This window comes from Micrasema longulum, unplaced genomic scaffold (genome assembly GCF_059751315.1).
Source record: "Micrasema longulum isolate JH-2025_06_02 unplaced genomic scaffold, ASM5975131v1 h1tg000597l, whole genome shotgun sequence".
Classification (NCBI taxonomy): Eukaryota; Metazoa; Arthropoda; class Insecta; order Trichoptera; family Brachycentridae; genus Micrasema; species Micrasema longulum.
In genome coordinates this window covers 1,445,704-1,462,625 of record NW_028277793.1, presented here as the reverse complement: position 1 = coordinate 1,462,625, position 16,922 = coordinate 1,445,704, and the positions used below count along the sequence as shown (strand labels likewise).

Sequence of the window (16,922 nt, the reverse complement as noted above, 5' to 3'; positions counted from 1 at the left end):
GGACGACTCGTGTCAATTGGGCATACGTGTTCAATAAAGCACACACTTGTACCCTTCAGAAATGTATATAGATAGCAGTGGCGAACGGTGATTTTATTTACAGGTAAACATATCATTTATTTGTAAATACATAGTAGATACATAATATAATGTAAGTGATATATACTATAAATTGTTATTTTTTCTGTAGTTCTGTGTGATACAACAACTGTCATCTATGAAATTAACTCGAACGTCATAACTTCGTGATATATTATATTATATTGTGTAGCCACATTATCCATTAATTTGACACATAACTTAAGTAAAAAGTCATAAAAATAGCACAATTAATTTAGTCAGTATTAGGTATTCTCATTACGATTGAAATGTCAACTGGCCGATTTGTTCTAGAAATGAATAATGCCAAAAAGGCCGCGTCGAGCGCCACATGTGTTGCGAGTCATATGTCAAAAGTATCATTTCAAAGAAAAATAGTCCTTAAGAAATAATGTTTGAAAAACTGTTTTCCAAATCGAGAATCTTCAAAGAATTTATGTAATATGAAAGTTTACTTTAGGAGAAAAATCCCGCTACTGGGTTTGTCATGTTCAAAATATAGTATACTTATTTGTATGAAAAAATAAGCTGTAGTAATCGGCTAGTTCCTTGGGTCACTGCTGGCGCTGGGCGCGCTTTATAAATATTTTTATTTATATTTGGAGAAATATGCAAGATTTATAAGAAATCATAATTATTTGTTTGTTTTTTGCAAATAAAGTTACCGTAAAACATTATTATGGATGTTCAAATAAAATGGTCAGCTGCGCATAATCGCTTCTATACACGGTTCGCCCCTGATAGATAGAGCAAATGACTATGTATGCGTGACCTCAACTAAAGTTAAATGACGTATACCTACTTATTGGTGCCTGCATGTATGTAAGGCCACTTATGCGGTATAAACTTCAGTCGAGCGTCGGTTTGGGCAGATAGCTGCATTAGGAATGAATAACTACCGTAAACATATCTATCCGATTTATTTCAAAATAATCGAAAATTTCGTGCTTGAAGTTAAGATCCATTTCAGTGTTGTTCTGTGATACGGGCCTAATAACAACGTCGAGATTGGAAGCGTGTGAAAAGACGATGGTGGTACAAAGCGGTAGCAACTAAAGGCGGCTCTACAAGCTGGCTAAAAAGTTCACTGGTACGCTGGAAAATACGCATTATCTAACGTGAAGAGGGGGGTGTTTGTGGCTGACAGAGCTGACACATGCGCCGGTGCGCGATCCGCCCGCTGTCGGTTTTTCAAAACAGATCAAAGGACCGTTGGCTGAACGCTCGTCCACGCGTCCACACGTTGGCCAGCTTTTAGTACGCTACGAATACCGGAGGGGGCGCACGTGTTGGCCAGCGTGCAGAGCCGCCTTAACAGAACATGCCGGGACCGCCAGCGCTGAGCTCCAAGGCGTAAAATATGAAACCAAATATCTAGTAGAGAGGAGAGACGGATATTATTAGAGTGTCGCTCTCCCACCGAGATGGCACCGCACGGTGAACCTCGCACCGCGTCACCCGGACCCCGAACTGGTGACTAATGGCCCAATGGCCACAATCTTGGAATGGAAAATACTCAAGAATACAAACACTGTGGACATTTCATAATTATTTTTTTTTTCAGAACTTGATTCTCATTTTCTAGCAGGCATTTAAGATTATTAAAAATATTTCAAATGCCCCAAAATCAAAATATTTGAGTAAATCATAGAAACGCATATATTTGTTTAAAAAAATTAAAACAGTACCTATTAATGGAATAATTCACATGGAAAACGAGGTAACCAGTTTATTAAATAAAAAAATACGAGCACCAACACACCATAAACTCATTTGCTTATTAACGAGAAGATTCACTCTCCAAAAATTTATGATTCATAGCATGAAAATTTGATAAATGTACATTTTCAGATTCAGATTTCCCGGGAACTTTGGATGACTCTTAGATATCTCATCGGGATTATTCACAGATATATGTATTACCTATTGTAATGATTACAATAAAAATAATTCGATAGATTTTTTTTATTGTAATCATTACAATAGGATTTTGGAGAATATAATTATTGTTCGATTATATCTATTTTGCGTTTTCAATGAATAATAAAATCGCAATAGTTTGGTCGAATTTGCCAACAACTCCAATTTTAATAATTGTTTACATTTACAAAATAATAATGTACCTACAAAAATAAAACTAAAATATATTTGATAAAGGATTTTAAAAACACCGTCGAAGGTCATAAGGAGATATCGCTGTATTAAAATAAAAAATAATAATGTATGCCGATGGTACGGTTGTTAAAGTTGAGAAAATTATCTGAAATTTTGTAGCTAATGATGTAATAAATAAATTGAAATTATGGTTAAGACAGAAATTATCCTATTTTTTTTATTAAAAAACTAATTTAGATTCAGTATTATTCACCAAAGCAATCGCAACAAAATTATCTGCTTAAACATTAAACGTATTAGAACATGTATGTACATATTTATTTGATCAAGGAATATTTTAAGAATCAATAATTTGAAAAATGCTAATTACTTTACAATCTTTATTTACAATATGGCATTGTTTAGTGGTGGTGCATATGCCAATATATTAAACCCTCTGAAAACAGTACAAAGATTAATTATCAAAGTAATTTCAAAGAAACCCTCAACATTCAATACGGAAAATCTATGTAACTTATTTAAAGTTCATACAGTGGACAATATTTACAAAATAAATTAAAGTATACAAATGAATATATAATAATAATATGCAAGAAGAAAAAATAAACGAATTTGAGATAAATACGTCACTCAGATACCAAAAAAATATCAACATTCCTAAATTCCACACAAGTCATGGTCAAAATAGTTTTCAAAGGGAAAAAAAATACAATAATCCCCAATGAACTACAAACTATTAAAACTTATACCTAAATCAGTAAATAAATTCAAAATAGATTTTTTTTGAACTCGAATAAAAACAACATTCTATTTTAATTAGTATTACTGTATTATTATCTAATTTTCTTTTTTTTTCTCATGTGTATTCTAAATTATATAACTTCAAATTACTAAATAAATACAGCAGCGTAAGTCACTCTCCATGCACAAGAGCTAGTCTCTTTTGTAGAAAGTTACAGTTACAACATTAACTAAAATGATAAAAGTAGATTGTAATAGAAAAAAAAACATGTATCATTTATGTAACTATAAATATATATATATATATATATATATATATAATATACATATTTAAATATGCGAAGAAAGGAAGAAAGTCGTTTTGGCAATAATTTGAAGACAGCTGTTAGCTGTAAGTATTGTGTACATGATTGATGAGCGCTTCACCACGTTAAAGAGGGACCGTAAAGAATAGGTCAAACATGAATGTAAGAATAAACCAAAATAGAAGTTTGCTGGGTTGTCAATTATATATCTAAATCTGAATACAAGAACATGTTTATCGGCATCCTCACTCCGTCAGATCTTGCGTTTATTTTTCATTTAACTTTGGATAGATTGCGTTACTCGATCAATTGACAGAATTTGATATTAATAAACATAAAATCACATGATATTTTTTTAATCACAAGTTTGTTTCGCAAAGCATTGTGTTTTGTGACTTTAATTATTGTACCTACATGGTATGAGCAGAGCGTAGGTCATTTTAAAATAAGCTAATGGAATGAGATTGTTCGTAATATGTCTAAACTCGACACAAACACTAACATGAATTCGACATTAAAAATCAATAATGGGTCGAACAAGCATAAAAACATATGATACGTGATACATACGTACACAATAATGAAAGATAATGAGTCTTATATACCGTTTACACGAGAGCAATACAATAGATAGAATGATATTGTTTTGTCCCGGCTCCGTGAACAGCCTCGAACGTGCAGGACGGGACGCTGGGACAATACGAAAATTCGGCTGGAGTTCACACGTGAGCGCTGCGTAAATGAATACACGACGGGGTGATGGTGGGGGTAATCATTGTCCCGCGGAAATGGCCTGCCCGTCTATCTCTGTAACAACGTCCTGTCCCATAATAAAATTACTCGTGGACGATTGGTCGGATCCTGGGACAGAACAATATTGTTTATACTGTAATTGGTAAATATTTTTTCACCAATCGTTCAACCTCGGCCTACAAGTCCAAAATATTATATTCCGCTACATTTTGTTTACGAAAAGAATTACAAGTTCCAGCTGCGTGAGACTATTGTTATAATATTTATTTATTATGTTGAGCTGGGAAATATTTAGTAGGAAGATAAAACATGCAATCATATTAGCCCAAATAGGAGTATGTATAAAAAAAAACAAAAGATAAAAACTAAATTAGAAACAAAAAATAAAAAAATCAAACTTGAATGGGTTAAAACTGTAACCGAAAATCAAGGAGTTTTCGTAGTAATTTAAATCATTTTACTTAAAAGAACTTAAAAAACTTCAGGAAAATTTAATTTGGTTTTTTTTCTTGAAATATCCTTAGGTACTCTTTTCCCCAGAGCATACATACCGTTTTTCGATAGTATCGAAAAACCGGAATATCGGACCAAAAACGCGATATTGAAAACACCTTAGAGTAATGAGCTAATAGAGTCGCCCATGCAGAGAAAAAACTTTAAAAAGAAATTAGCTACATATTACAGCAATACAACGGGTCGTAGGTACATGGGTCGAGAATCGTAAGCTCAAACCGAAATCGTCCATTACACGTTTGTTGTTAAACTAAAAAACAAACTAAAAACAAAAAAAATAACTATTTTACTGTGTGCAATAGAGCCGAAGGGCTTCTCTAGAAAATTACTACTCTGAGGAAAACACCGATATTTACTTCTTTACTACCGGAATTTCGATATTATTTATTAGATGAGATTTTTTCATTTTGTCTGCTTTTAAAGTTTCAAATTTCAATCGTGATTTTCTTGCCACGCCATACGCCATTCCGCTCATTCAAAATCGGAATGATGATTTCGTTTAACCGAACTCCGTTACTAGCGTCAGTAGCGACAGTAGCTTCCTAGTCGTTTTAGTTAGTTAACGTTACCACTACATCCATGCCCGCCAACAACACGCTGAATATTTTATTTTTTTAGATTTTATTTAGTGCTTAAAGACTTTGTTTAAAAGTTCCCAATAATTGGATTGTTTATTTACTAATTTTGTTTTGGTGAATTTGTTAAAAAACAAAGCTTTGTGTGTTTTAAGAAATGTACATATGTGTTTGTTAGGTTAAAGATGCAACTGTCGCGTTTAAAATACATGTACCCACCTAAGCTTCAATTGCAGTTGAAGACCTCAAAAATAAACGGTGAATTTAAATAATTATTGTTGATTTACTTTGAAACACTTTTATTTGCAGGATTTCCATCTTTTACAACGATTTTAACTTGTAACTGAATACGGTGAAGCAAAAAAAAATGTTTGAGTATTTATGAAATATTTAGCAAAAATATCGAGAAAATATCAAAATACCGGGTTTCCGATATTTTCAATTATAATACCGAAAAAATACCGGCATTAGAAAAATGGTCCGATAGTCTATGCTTTTTTCTTCTATGTACAACTACAACATGGCCAATCCAAAAAAGTGTGTGAAAGTTTAGTTTTGATTGTACCGCACTAAAGTACCGATAACTCGTAATCGTGTTGAATATTTATTATTGATCCTATCAAACAATCGTTAACGTGGATTAAAAATAAAAATGAATCGTAGTAACACCTAACTAGTGCCTATACCCATACTAAAAAGCAGGGATTTATTTAGTCGAACGTAGCCACCGTTATTTCAGTGCCGATGTTTCGAAGATCTCGGAGGTCGCGAGTCTTGAGAATGCAAGTACATTTACCACTACGAGTATCACGTAGTGGAAATGCGGTCATTCAAATTAATTTAAAGGAAATTGTATTATGCACGGGACACGAAGTAAGTCTTCAACTACTCCGGTGCTTATGTACCTTGGGGCTATTCAATCAAAATACTATTTTTTTTATGGCCAAGTGAAAAGTAACCAGCGCAGCGATATTTATGTACGAGGCATATCCAGAAAGTAACAGTACTCGATTTTTGTATTGAAAAAAAAAATACAGTACATTGTTTGTACACAGGTGTTCTTTAAACCCTGTCACATCCGAAACCACGATGATCAGTAAGAGCAAAAAGACATATTGACACATTAAATTATATTTTTAGAACGAATAAAATTTACAAAAATAAAGTATCAAATAAAACAACTAATTGCTTACTTCTGAAGGGGAGAAACGAGGAGGAGAGAGAGGGATGTCTGATACACTGTCAACCGCGCGGTCACGCCCCCCTCGCTTATCCCCTGCGGTAGTCAGCAACCATTTGTTTTTTTTAATATATACATTTTTTTAATTCTGCTTTCTAAATATTGTTTTTAATATGCTAATATGTCTTCTTGCCCATTCTGATCATCGTGGTTTCGGATGTGACAGGGTTTAAAGAACACCCTGTATATATTACTTATTTTTCCACGTAGTCGTCTTCCCGTTCTTTGCAGGTTGTAAGTCGTGGCGCAAACTTTATAATGCCCTCCTCGTAGAACTCTCTCGCCATCTCCTTTGTTTACTTCAAAACCTCTTGTTTTACCTCCTCATCGGTTAAATTATTCCACCCAAAGGAGTCTTCAGGAAGGTGAAAATATAAAAATCTGAAGGCGCTAAGTCAGGGGAGTATGCAGGGTGGTTCAAATTTTTCAGTCGGAGTTTTCCTTCCGCGAGAAGGAACCATATGACAGCGCGCACCTCGCACTTGGCGGGATTTCTTATTGACATCTTTCACAGAAACGACGAGGCAAGTTTTGGTACTTACGAGGGTTGACGGTGCATGTTGTGTTCAGGAGACCCCCCACTACCAATCAGTGTTACCAACTTTTGGAAAAAAATCTCACAGCACTAGAGCCAAACAGTACTCTTACTTTCTGGGTAAGCCTCGTACATTCTTGCACTCGCTAAATGGTAAATGGTGTAAGTAAAAATAGTTTATGATTGTATATTCCTTATTACGTGATGTCATGAAAATGAAACAAAATATTATACAAATATAATTAACAGAAGTAAAACAAGATATAAAAAAACAGGATGAGACATTTTATATCGTCATAACTCCAAACGAATAACGGCAATTACTGATTGTTTTTTTGATAAAAAACTACATTTCATAAAATATTTAAATACATAAAACCCCAAGGAAATTGACAGTAATGTTAATTTTTTACATAAAAATACATACGTTTGATACAAGAAAATATGTTTATTTTGAGCTAGAATAGTTATGAGAAAATAGTAAATATTCTAATAATTAGGGATCACGCCGAGACAGAGGGGAGATCGAACTTCAGCAACTACACTATAAAATATTTTTGGCAGAGAGGTGTTATTTAGAGATGTAGGATCTGATTCCGATCAATGCAGTACATAGTTATCAGTTAGCGCTATTTTCAGAATCATTTAATTTGCAATAAGAATGCAAAAATCATATGTAGGTATGGATAGGTAATTATTGGAACTTGCTTTTTATGAACAAAAATACAGATTCTAAGCTTGGCATGTCGCAGTATTTCTTGAATTTTACAATTTCCTTGAGTTTGCATTCAGTTAAATGTGTAATAATAACTTAATAACAGCGATAAGATATCACATCAAAAGCTTCGTATCTAACAATTTACCGGTTACCACAAAATCGATAAGAGCAAATTTTTATACCGAGGCACTAGTAACCGCAACGAATAATGTAGGTTGTCAAACCGATATTATTATTCATTTGTAGTCGATTATAATGTGTAAATGTGTATTAGTGACTTATTCGTCTACGTTTACTATTGTTTTTATTGACTTTATGTTGGACCTTAATAATCTATTGTGTTTTTTTTAAAACATGTTTTTTTAATTACCTAATAATATATTTTACAAACAAACCATTACGCCGTTTCGCCGTAGGGGTAGGCAGAGAGGATAGAACGCCATATCACTCTATGTTTGCATACAGACCTCGCTTCCTCTACATTCATACATCTTCTCATGCACGCACGCCGATTATTCCTACTTTTGACATGTCCATCTTCAAGTATTTGATGGACTTGATCGTGCCATGTCTTTCTCAGCCTTTCTCGTTTTCTGCATCCATCTTCATTCGCATCGTAGATCCTTTTAGCCGTTCTTTCGTTGCCCATTCGCTCTACATGTCCAAACTAACGCAGCACCCCTTTCTTGATTCTGCCGATAATGAATATCTCAGCCTTACACAGTTCACGGATCTCGACATAATTTATGTACACTGTAATTGGCAGTTACGCTGTATTGCATATTTAAATAAATAATAAACCTTAATGTTTGAGGTTTATATTGTAACAATATGATACAGGTACATCGAACCGATGAATTTAAGTAATCAGATATTTAAGTATTCGTCACATTTTAAGATAAGATCTATTCATAGATATGATTCAATACGTTTATATTTTGACGTTTATTTGTTTTGAAAAAAGTGTTAAAAAAAAAAAATTGTTATTGTGATGAGTAATGTGTAACCTCACCGGGAATTAAATCCGGAACCCTGCAGGCAAACGTCGAGGCCACCTGAGCTTCGATTACAGAAAGACACAGACGATAAGAGGTTTATTGAAAAGCCTCCCTTATTAAAATAAAACGAATATCCCAGAAAAAAAAGTGGTCTCGCGGTCTCCGGTTCAGAGGTCCGAGGTTTGAATCCCACTGTACCCGACTAATTAAAAATACCCCAATATTTCAATATTTGGATACATCATAACACAAGAATTTATTTAAAAAATAAAATTTAGAGGTAGGTACATTCAACTTGTTAGAAATTTCACCAAACAACTTTTTTAGTATGTAACTAACCGATGAAGAAAGGTATTTCGATATTTTGAATAAATTATTTTATTTTGAAATGGAAAATTCTAATTGACTAAAATAAAAGTGGTTTCACAAAATATGTACGATCCAGCCGTGACCATGACTAAGGGCATTGAGCTAAGAGCACTGGATAGAGTATATAATCGTCTACAGGAGTATGGGGTGGGTAAATGGTTCCTCCCACCCCTAACTGCCTCTCTCCACCCCGAGTTGGGTACTCCGATACTCCAGCTCGCCACGTGGTCACGGCGAAAGGGTTAAATGCCGCTCGCGGCAGACAAACAAACTATCGAGTTTTAAAAATAAGTATTTGCATCCTTATGATTTGCACAAATATTTTAATTGGGGTCGTTTTAAAAGAGTTATAAATGACTGACAGCTAAGAAACAAGAATCAAATTGTGGTAAAAAGTTGAGACTGAGTTGTGAGATTCTTTAACGTTTGGTTGCCTGAAAGCTTATTACATAACGTGATACCTACAGCGCGTTCGAATGCTTAGTTCCCGCCGGTAAACCAAGTAGGCATACAATTTTTGCTTGTGTAAGCACGCACATTTTAATGATTTATATAAAAACTTTTTGTTACACACACAGCAATTTATTAAATATTTTAATGGACTGTACGTGATTTAATCGACAAATGGAATCTGAAGTACAGAACGACCCTGTGGATCCGTAGAGTGGGTGTGGTATACTGTATTCACGAACAATTAATGGGCAGATATTTGGTAATAAAATATTATATTGGATATTATTTTTTTTTTTTAAATATCAAATTAGAAGCGTCATTCTAAAATTGTGTCACACACAATTGTGTCTTAAGATCATCATCATCATTCCCCTTTCCGCACCCAGGAGTTCAACAAAGGTAGGCGAACGAGTCGATCACTAGACAACGAGTCTGACTTTCCTCCACTCGATTTCCTTACTCAGGATTTTACCAGAGTGTAGTCATCGAGTCGGAGACACTCGTCCAGGGTTCTGGTTCTATCTCACACGCAGAACTGTATTCTTTATCCGTCTGGACACAGAAAAATGTCTTAAGATACTGGAGCATATTATAGTACCTATTATATTTTTACATACTATATTTAATGAAATATTGTAAGTGTGTTAGCGTAGGTACTGAGTTCAGAGTTCTTCAGGAACTACGATGGACGTGTGTTTGTGTTGGGAAAGTATAGAATAGAGAGGAAGAGTGTGTAAACGTATTTTTAAATTTTAAAAAGGTAACCTAAACATTGTCAATGTTCCGGTGATCTAACCAAAAACATGTACAATTTTTTTTTTCAGTATTTTACGTACTAGCTAACTAACTAACGTACTTACTACTTATTTACCTGTATATTTTCTCAGTATTTTACGTACTAGCTAACTAACTAACGTACTTACTACTTATTTACCTGTATATTTTCTCAGTATTTTACGTACTAGCTAACTAACTAACGTACTTACTACTTATTTACCTGTATATTTTCTCAGTATTTTACGTACTAGCTAACTAACTAACGTACTTACTACTTATTTACCTGTATATTTTCTCAGTATTTTACGTACTAGCTAACTAACTAACGTACTTACTACTTATTTACCTGTATATTATCTCAGTATTTTACGTACTAGCTAACTAACTAACGTACTTACTACTTATTGACCTGTATATTTTCTCAGTATTTTACGTACTAGCTAACTAACTAACGTACTTACTACTTATTTACCTGTATATTTTCTCAGTATTTTACGTACTAGCTAACTAACTAACGTACTTACTACTTATTTACCTGTATATTTTCTCAGTATTTTACGTACTAGCTAACTAACTAACGTACTTACTACTTATTTACCTGTATATTTTCTCAGTATTTTACGCACTAGCTAACTAACTAACGTACTTACTACTTACTTACCTGTATATTTTCCTTGAAACAGTATTTTTATTTAGGCCTTATACCAAATTATAAACATTTAGTTGACTGTGCTTAAAAGGATTGGCATTGATTCCATATAAAAATTCAAACATTTTGAAGATTTTCAGAACGCGACATGATTTAAAAAAATATTCCTAAATTTCATTTTTTTCCTACTATGTACAACTAACATGCCAGGCCCCGATAACAATGGGAAGTTAACAGAGTTATCTTCGAAAATGTGTTTTGTATGAAAATTTGAAATATCTTCGTCGGTAACCTGTAATTGAACATTTTTAAGAAAAAAAAGTCTCCTCATTATATTTTTCAAGCCGAAAACTTAATTTTACTTTGTAGAGAAAATTGAAGATAATCGTGTTAACCTCCTATTGTAATACGGGCTTAGAAATTCCAATTATAGTTAGTGGTAAATTACACTACAGAAAACCTGGGCTTGAGAAAAATCACATTAATTTATTTTTCTGTTTTCACCGGAAATCGAACCCGGATCCTTGGTGAGTTCAACGTCTTAGTCATTACACTTCGGAGGCCGGCCGTCATCTTAAAGGCGAAAATATCTGAGCTGCAATATCATAGTTTCGAGGGAAATGACCCTCATTTCCTTAGTTAGAAAAATTTTTGAGAAAGTTATGAGGTATTTTTCACTTGAATATTTTTATCACCTTGTATTACACATATAATAAATTGATACATCTTTATAAAAACTAAAGTCAATTTGTGTAAACATTTGTGCAATCAACCCGGAAAAAATATATCGTGTACCTATTTATGTGGAGTAGGTTTAGTGAACTTTACCAGCAATACGAAATTTATTTTTTGTCTAGATCTTCCATTGACAGCGGTGACACGTGTAGTAATGTAACATTTTACTGGAAACATGACACAAGAGAATATAGAACAAGGACCCTAGGGCTTCGGGATAGCTATCAACCAGGTGAAATTTATGGTGCATTAAACCCGCTTCAATTTATCGTCATTTAACGTTCGAATGCTCAAAATAATTACAGTGAAACGTCTCGAAGTAAATAATAAAGTGTATTTATTACCTATGACGATGCTCCCAGATCCAGAACCAACTTGAAAAATGAAATAATAAAATGTAAAAATACACGAAAAATAACAATAATTAATAAAAATCAAATTCATGTTTCTACATAGCAACGTTTAAAAAAATCTAAATGAATTAAAATGGTTTCCATCATAATTAAGTAAAAATAATAAACGCACATATACAATGCAGGTATCTAAATATAATGTTTAATAAAACAATCTAAAAGAAAAGCATGCATATTATACGAAACGTTAATTAAAAAACATTTAAACAAGTCGATAGATATAAAATTATTTTCTTTGATGGAATGTTCTTTTCTTTAGTATCGCGTGCATTTATTATTTCTTTGTCATTTTCGTGCTTATAATCAAAATAATGATTAGATCCTATTGTACCGAGTACTATTGGATTTTATTAATTTTTTTTATGAAATAATGATAAAATTAGTTTACTGGAGCATATAAATAATTGTAAAACTTCATATTATATTTAAGAAAATATTATAAATTTAAAAAAATATTTGTTCTTGGCTATATTTTCTTCAGAACTTTGTTAACAATTTTATTATTCGTTTTATAATATACGAGCTGGACCCGGCAATGCTTCGCTATTGCTAGATTTGAGTACACACTCGTAAAAATATATTAAATGAACACAATCGATCAATTATTGTATTTAGTTTTAAATTAGACATGTACATATACATTATAACGTAAATTGTGAGGATATGCGGTGACAGGGAATTTTGACAAATAGGTATTTGAACATTGTTTTCTTGTCACTGTCTTAAAAAAAACACCTTTGCGATGTTATGTGAAAAAGACAACTTCATTTCGGATTAAAGAAAACTGTTCGGATAAAAGGAAAAAAGATGGTGTAACTTTCCGTTGATAAGTAGGAACCTAGGTTTATGATTGAATTCAAAATCCAAATATAATTCATATTCAAATATGGAATATAAGCAGGTACCTAAGTAGTTGTTCATGTTTGAATTCCAAAACATAAAATAATTCATTTTCAAATATATAATTCTTTTTAAAAATGTCAAACTCTGCTCTTCTACCAACATGGGTGCACTTTATGTAGGAACGCGATTTTCAAAAATGTAATTAATGCAATATTATTTTATCATTACTGAAAATCCATTAAAGAGAAATAAATGGTAGAAATTATAAGGAATTTAGATAAGAATCTGATTGGGATCCATAAAAAGCGAAACCGACAAATATATTTTATTTTGGAATAATGACTTATTTGCTTTATTACAAAACCGATAAGAGGGCAAGAATGACTTTTTAAAAACTAGCACCAGCATATACATACGAGTATTCGATGCAGCATTTGAGATATTGTATCTTCTATTATTATTTGTTCTGGCAATTATTTGAGGCGATATACAATTCACATGTAATATAATACAATCTCTGTGGTGTAGTAGCCAAGATACTCGACCAATGCACGGAAGGTTCCGGGTTCGATTCACGATAAGAATGTTAAAATTAAATGTTTTTTTTTTCGAGCCTAGACGTTCTGCGCTGTAATTCATTACTATAATCGGGTTTCCTGGCCTGTAATGGTGCGAAAAAAAAACAAAATAAAAACACAAACGGAATTGAGTTTGTAATCCCGAAGACGACAGTACCGGGGAGGACGTTACCCTGTTCCGGGCGTTAGGTGCGCAGGGGCGGCATGAGGCAGTTTCCCTTTCACTATTGATCGCCCGGCATCCCTCTCTCCCGCTTCTCTTTCCCGCCACCCGCCCAAAGGGAACAATGCACTAGGCTGGAGGCCGGAGGCTGGAGGCTGGAACGCGCTGTATTCTGATCCACCGCAAGTCGGCCGAGTTACATTCAACTCTGACGTTTCGGGTAGGTTTCGACTCGTTCGCATATAACACGCGCACCGGAATAGCCGGCAGAATTGCGGAAGCAGACAATCTCCTCCGTAGACAGAGGAGGATTATTCTGTCATAGAATGGTAAGAGTACAAGTATTTGGGTACCCGAGTTCTTCGATTTGTAAAAATTAAAGATGTAAAACCTACGTATTATACAAACATAGCGGAATTATATTAATAGTACATACACTGCACGCATGTGGTACTGATACAAAATTAACATTTTCTTATAACCCTTAACTCGCCGAATAGGAAATGAGACAGAAGATTGAGTACGCGCAAGAAGAATCCTTTGTTGCGAACAAAGCTAAGGCAACAATGCACGGACAACATTCAGGCTGTTGATGACGTCATCACACATATGACAGGTTCCTTTCTGAAAAACTGATTATTTACCAGGAATATTAAGCCTTCCGCTTTGTCTTATTTAACAACGAGCATTCGTAATACGTGACTGATCGGTACCTACTTCGAAACAAAAGATGCATAAATATTTTCGTCGAAATAAAATTGACAGTGAATTATTATCAAATATTGTCATTATTGACAAAATATCAGTATTCGATAGCGGAGTTAATGACAATTATTAGTAATGGAGAAAACTGCAAACTTCATTGTACGTGAAATCGTTTGATAAACAAAGGAATGTGTCAACATAAGCGGAATGTGTCTTCAGAGAAGAGAATGAATCGGAAGAGTTAAGCGGCGGTATCAAGTATCAACATGTCATATCAAATCACATTAAAGAAGGAAGATTTAACGCCCCTTTCTTTGTTTCATAGAGTTGTACACGACGCGCCCTCTCCGCTTTTTGCCTATCATAAAGTATGTTTAGCTAATATCTTAATTCAATCACAAATTGCCAACATGATTCTACTAAAACATGTACATTTGTACGTGTAGGTAAAAGAGGATGTTTAAAGCGATGTAGTGTAAAGTTACATTTCTACATTAACTTGATGCCCAATCTAATACTTGTAAAGGCGTAAAGGGTGGTACGAAAGCTCCCTCCCCTCCAGCTAGTCAGAATCATTCCTTTTCGTCATGAATTTACAAGGTTTAAATAAAAAATAATAATAAATATTAGTTAATAGGTCATCAAACTTTAAAAATTACTAAACGTATGAACCTATCGCCTAATAATGTAGTACCTACGTAAAATACCTGAAAAATGAGAATACAAACAGCAGAATACGTACTTGACGAAGCACGTGTACTAGTAAAATAATATATATTCGATAACGTTTATTTTTGTCACAGTAACTTGTAGTATCAGATAAGAAATACTTTTCTTAACGACCTCAACACAATATTTTGACATAAATTTAATCCAATAGTACACCTTACAATACGTCATATCACGTTACGTAAATTAGCTCGGTATTTTAAAGAAGTAAATTATTTTTAATATTATAAATTCCTGTTTGGATTGATACTAAGAATACATAAAATTATATGGTACATATTTTACCTATGTTAAAATTGTTTAAAAAATATATTTTTAAAAAAAAACATTTGTTGCAATAAATGTATAAAATTTCGTGTATTATATTTATGTATCAAAGTTCACTTTAAATATGTTAGTTAAATGTAAAATTACCTTAATTAATTCCGGTATTATGTTTATTTTACCATAAGTGAGAAGCACTCCTATAAGATGATAAGACTCTAAACTAAAGAGAGTTAAGTCAAAAAGTTTAGTTTAGTTTATTTAGTTTGTTTTAGGCTTACTTTTCTCATGCAAACAATGTTGTCCATTTTGTCAAAAATGCAAAAAAATACCTATCTAATTTTAAACTATTATGGTACAGTTGGCCCTAAGCGTTCTTCATACAGAATAGAAAACGTAATTAGAAGTTAGTCGCAAAAAACTGACGTACAAAGGATTGAATGTATTTATGCTATTGTAAGTTATGTGGGTGTTTTACAAAATTACAGAGTTTATTATATTCGACAAACAATAAATAAATTATTCATGTAAAATACAATATATTATAGTTCCAAATAGGTATTTATACCTAGTGCTAGCAGAATGTATGAAATTAAGACACGCCTATGGCAGCCCAGCACGTCCCAAATCCCCATGGTAGGTACCTCGGTACGAGGGAAGGATGGGAATGGGTCAAAATATACTACAAACTTGTATAAACCGGAATGAATGAATGAATGAATAAATTATTGAAAAAAAATAAACTAGAGAAGCTATTGGAAGGTCTGTACATTCGAGGCTCGATACAGTAGCGAAGACATCACTAAACGTATTTTCTTAAAAGCAAATTCGTTTACGAAACATAATTAGATTCATGTCATACAGTGTAAAAATATGCAATACAATATTTGAGTCGTGTATCATATATAGCATACTGCATTATTAATTATGAAAATTAATGAATTATAAAATTCAAGTATGTATAGATAAAAAATACAAATCAATTTTGGCATCTATGGCGTACATGAAATATTTACAGTGCATGCATACATAATGTATTTTACCTTTAAAGCGTCAATGAATATTTTCATTATAAATTATTAAGAATTAAAAATCGCAATGAAGATAACAAAAAATGATGACACTTTGTTTTAATAGCTTACTTTTGTAAGCGGTTTTTTTTTAAATCAATTTAATCTAAATGAGCCGCCTATTTCCAAAATTCATCTTGTTCATTTTTGATAAAAATAAAGTAAGTATGCCATTTTATGGCTTATTAAAGGAGACCCACAATTCTTCAGCAACAAATTACAACTAGTATTTTATAAGTACAACGCCTGGAAAACGTTGTCCAATTCCAAATCTAACTTTATTTGTCTACTTCCTATTTACTAACAATATCATCTTATCCATTTTGAGGCTACATATTTTATTTACTCGGGTAAAATAAATATCAAAACATAAACAAACTTATATTTTCTCCCATTAAAAGTGCTTTCGAAAATATTACATTAGTTTGCATTGTCCATTTTAAAGATTTAGCGTTTTAAACAGTTACAAAGTCATCTTGTCCTTAAAATTATTTATAAAAACCATCTATCCCATTTTAGATTTTTTTTTGTTTTTCGTTAACGTTGAATTAAATCAAATTATATATTTTTTCAAATACAGAA

At 32.8% G+C, this 16,922-nt stretch overlaps 1 protein-coding gene across 4 annotated transcripts in view; it reads right to left on the bottom strand.

Annotated features, from left to right (window-relative positions):
• LOC148280287 (uncharacterized) overlaps positions 1-16,922 on the bottom strand; it is a 600,658-nt gene that overhangs the window by 9,083 nt on the left and 574,653 nt on the right. For 3 of the 4 annotated variants that reach the window (XM_088228576.1, XM_088228577.1, XM_088228575.1), the window contains one exon: positions 11,920-11,949. The exons of the other annotated variant lie outside the window; for it this stretch is intronic. In XM_088228576.1, the coding sequence (XP_088084702.1) occupies positions 11,920-11,949 (30 nt within the window). The remainder of the gene's footprint in view (positions 1-11,919; positions 11,950-16,922) is intronic. 4 annotated transcript variants of the gene reach the window in all.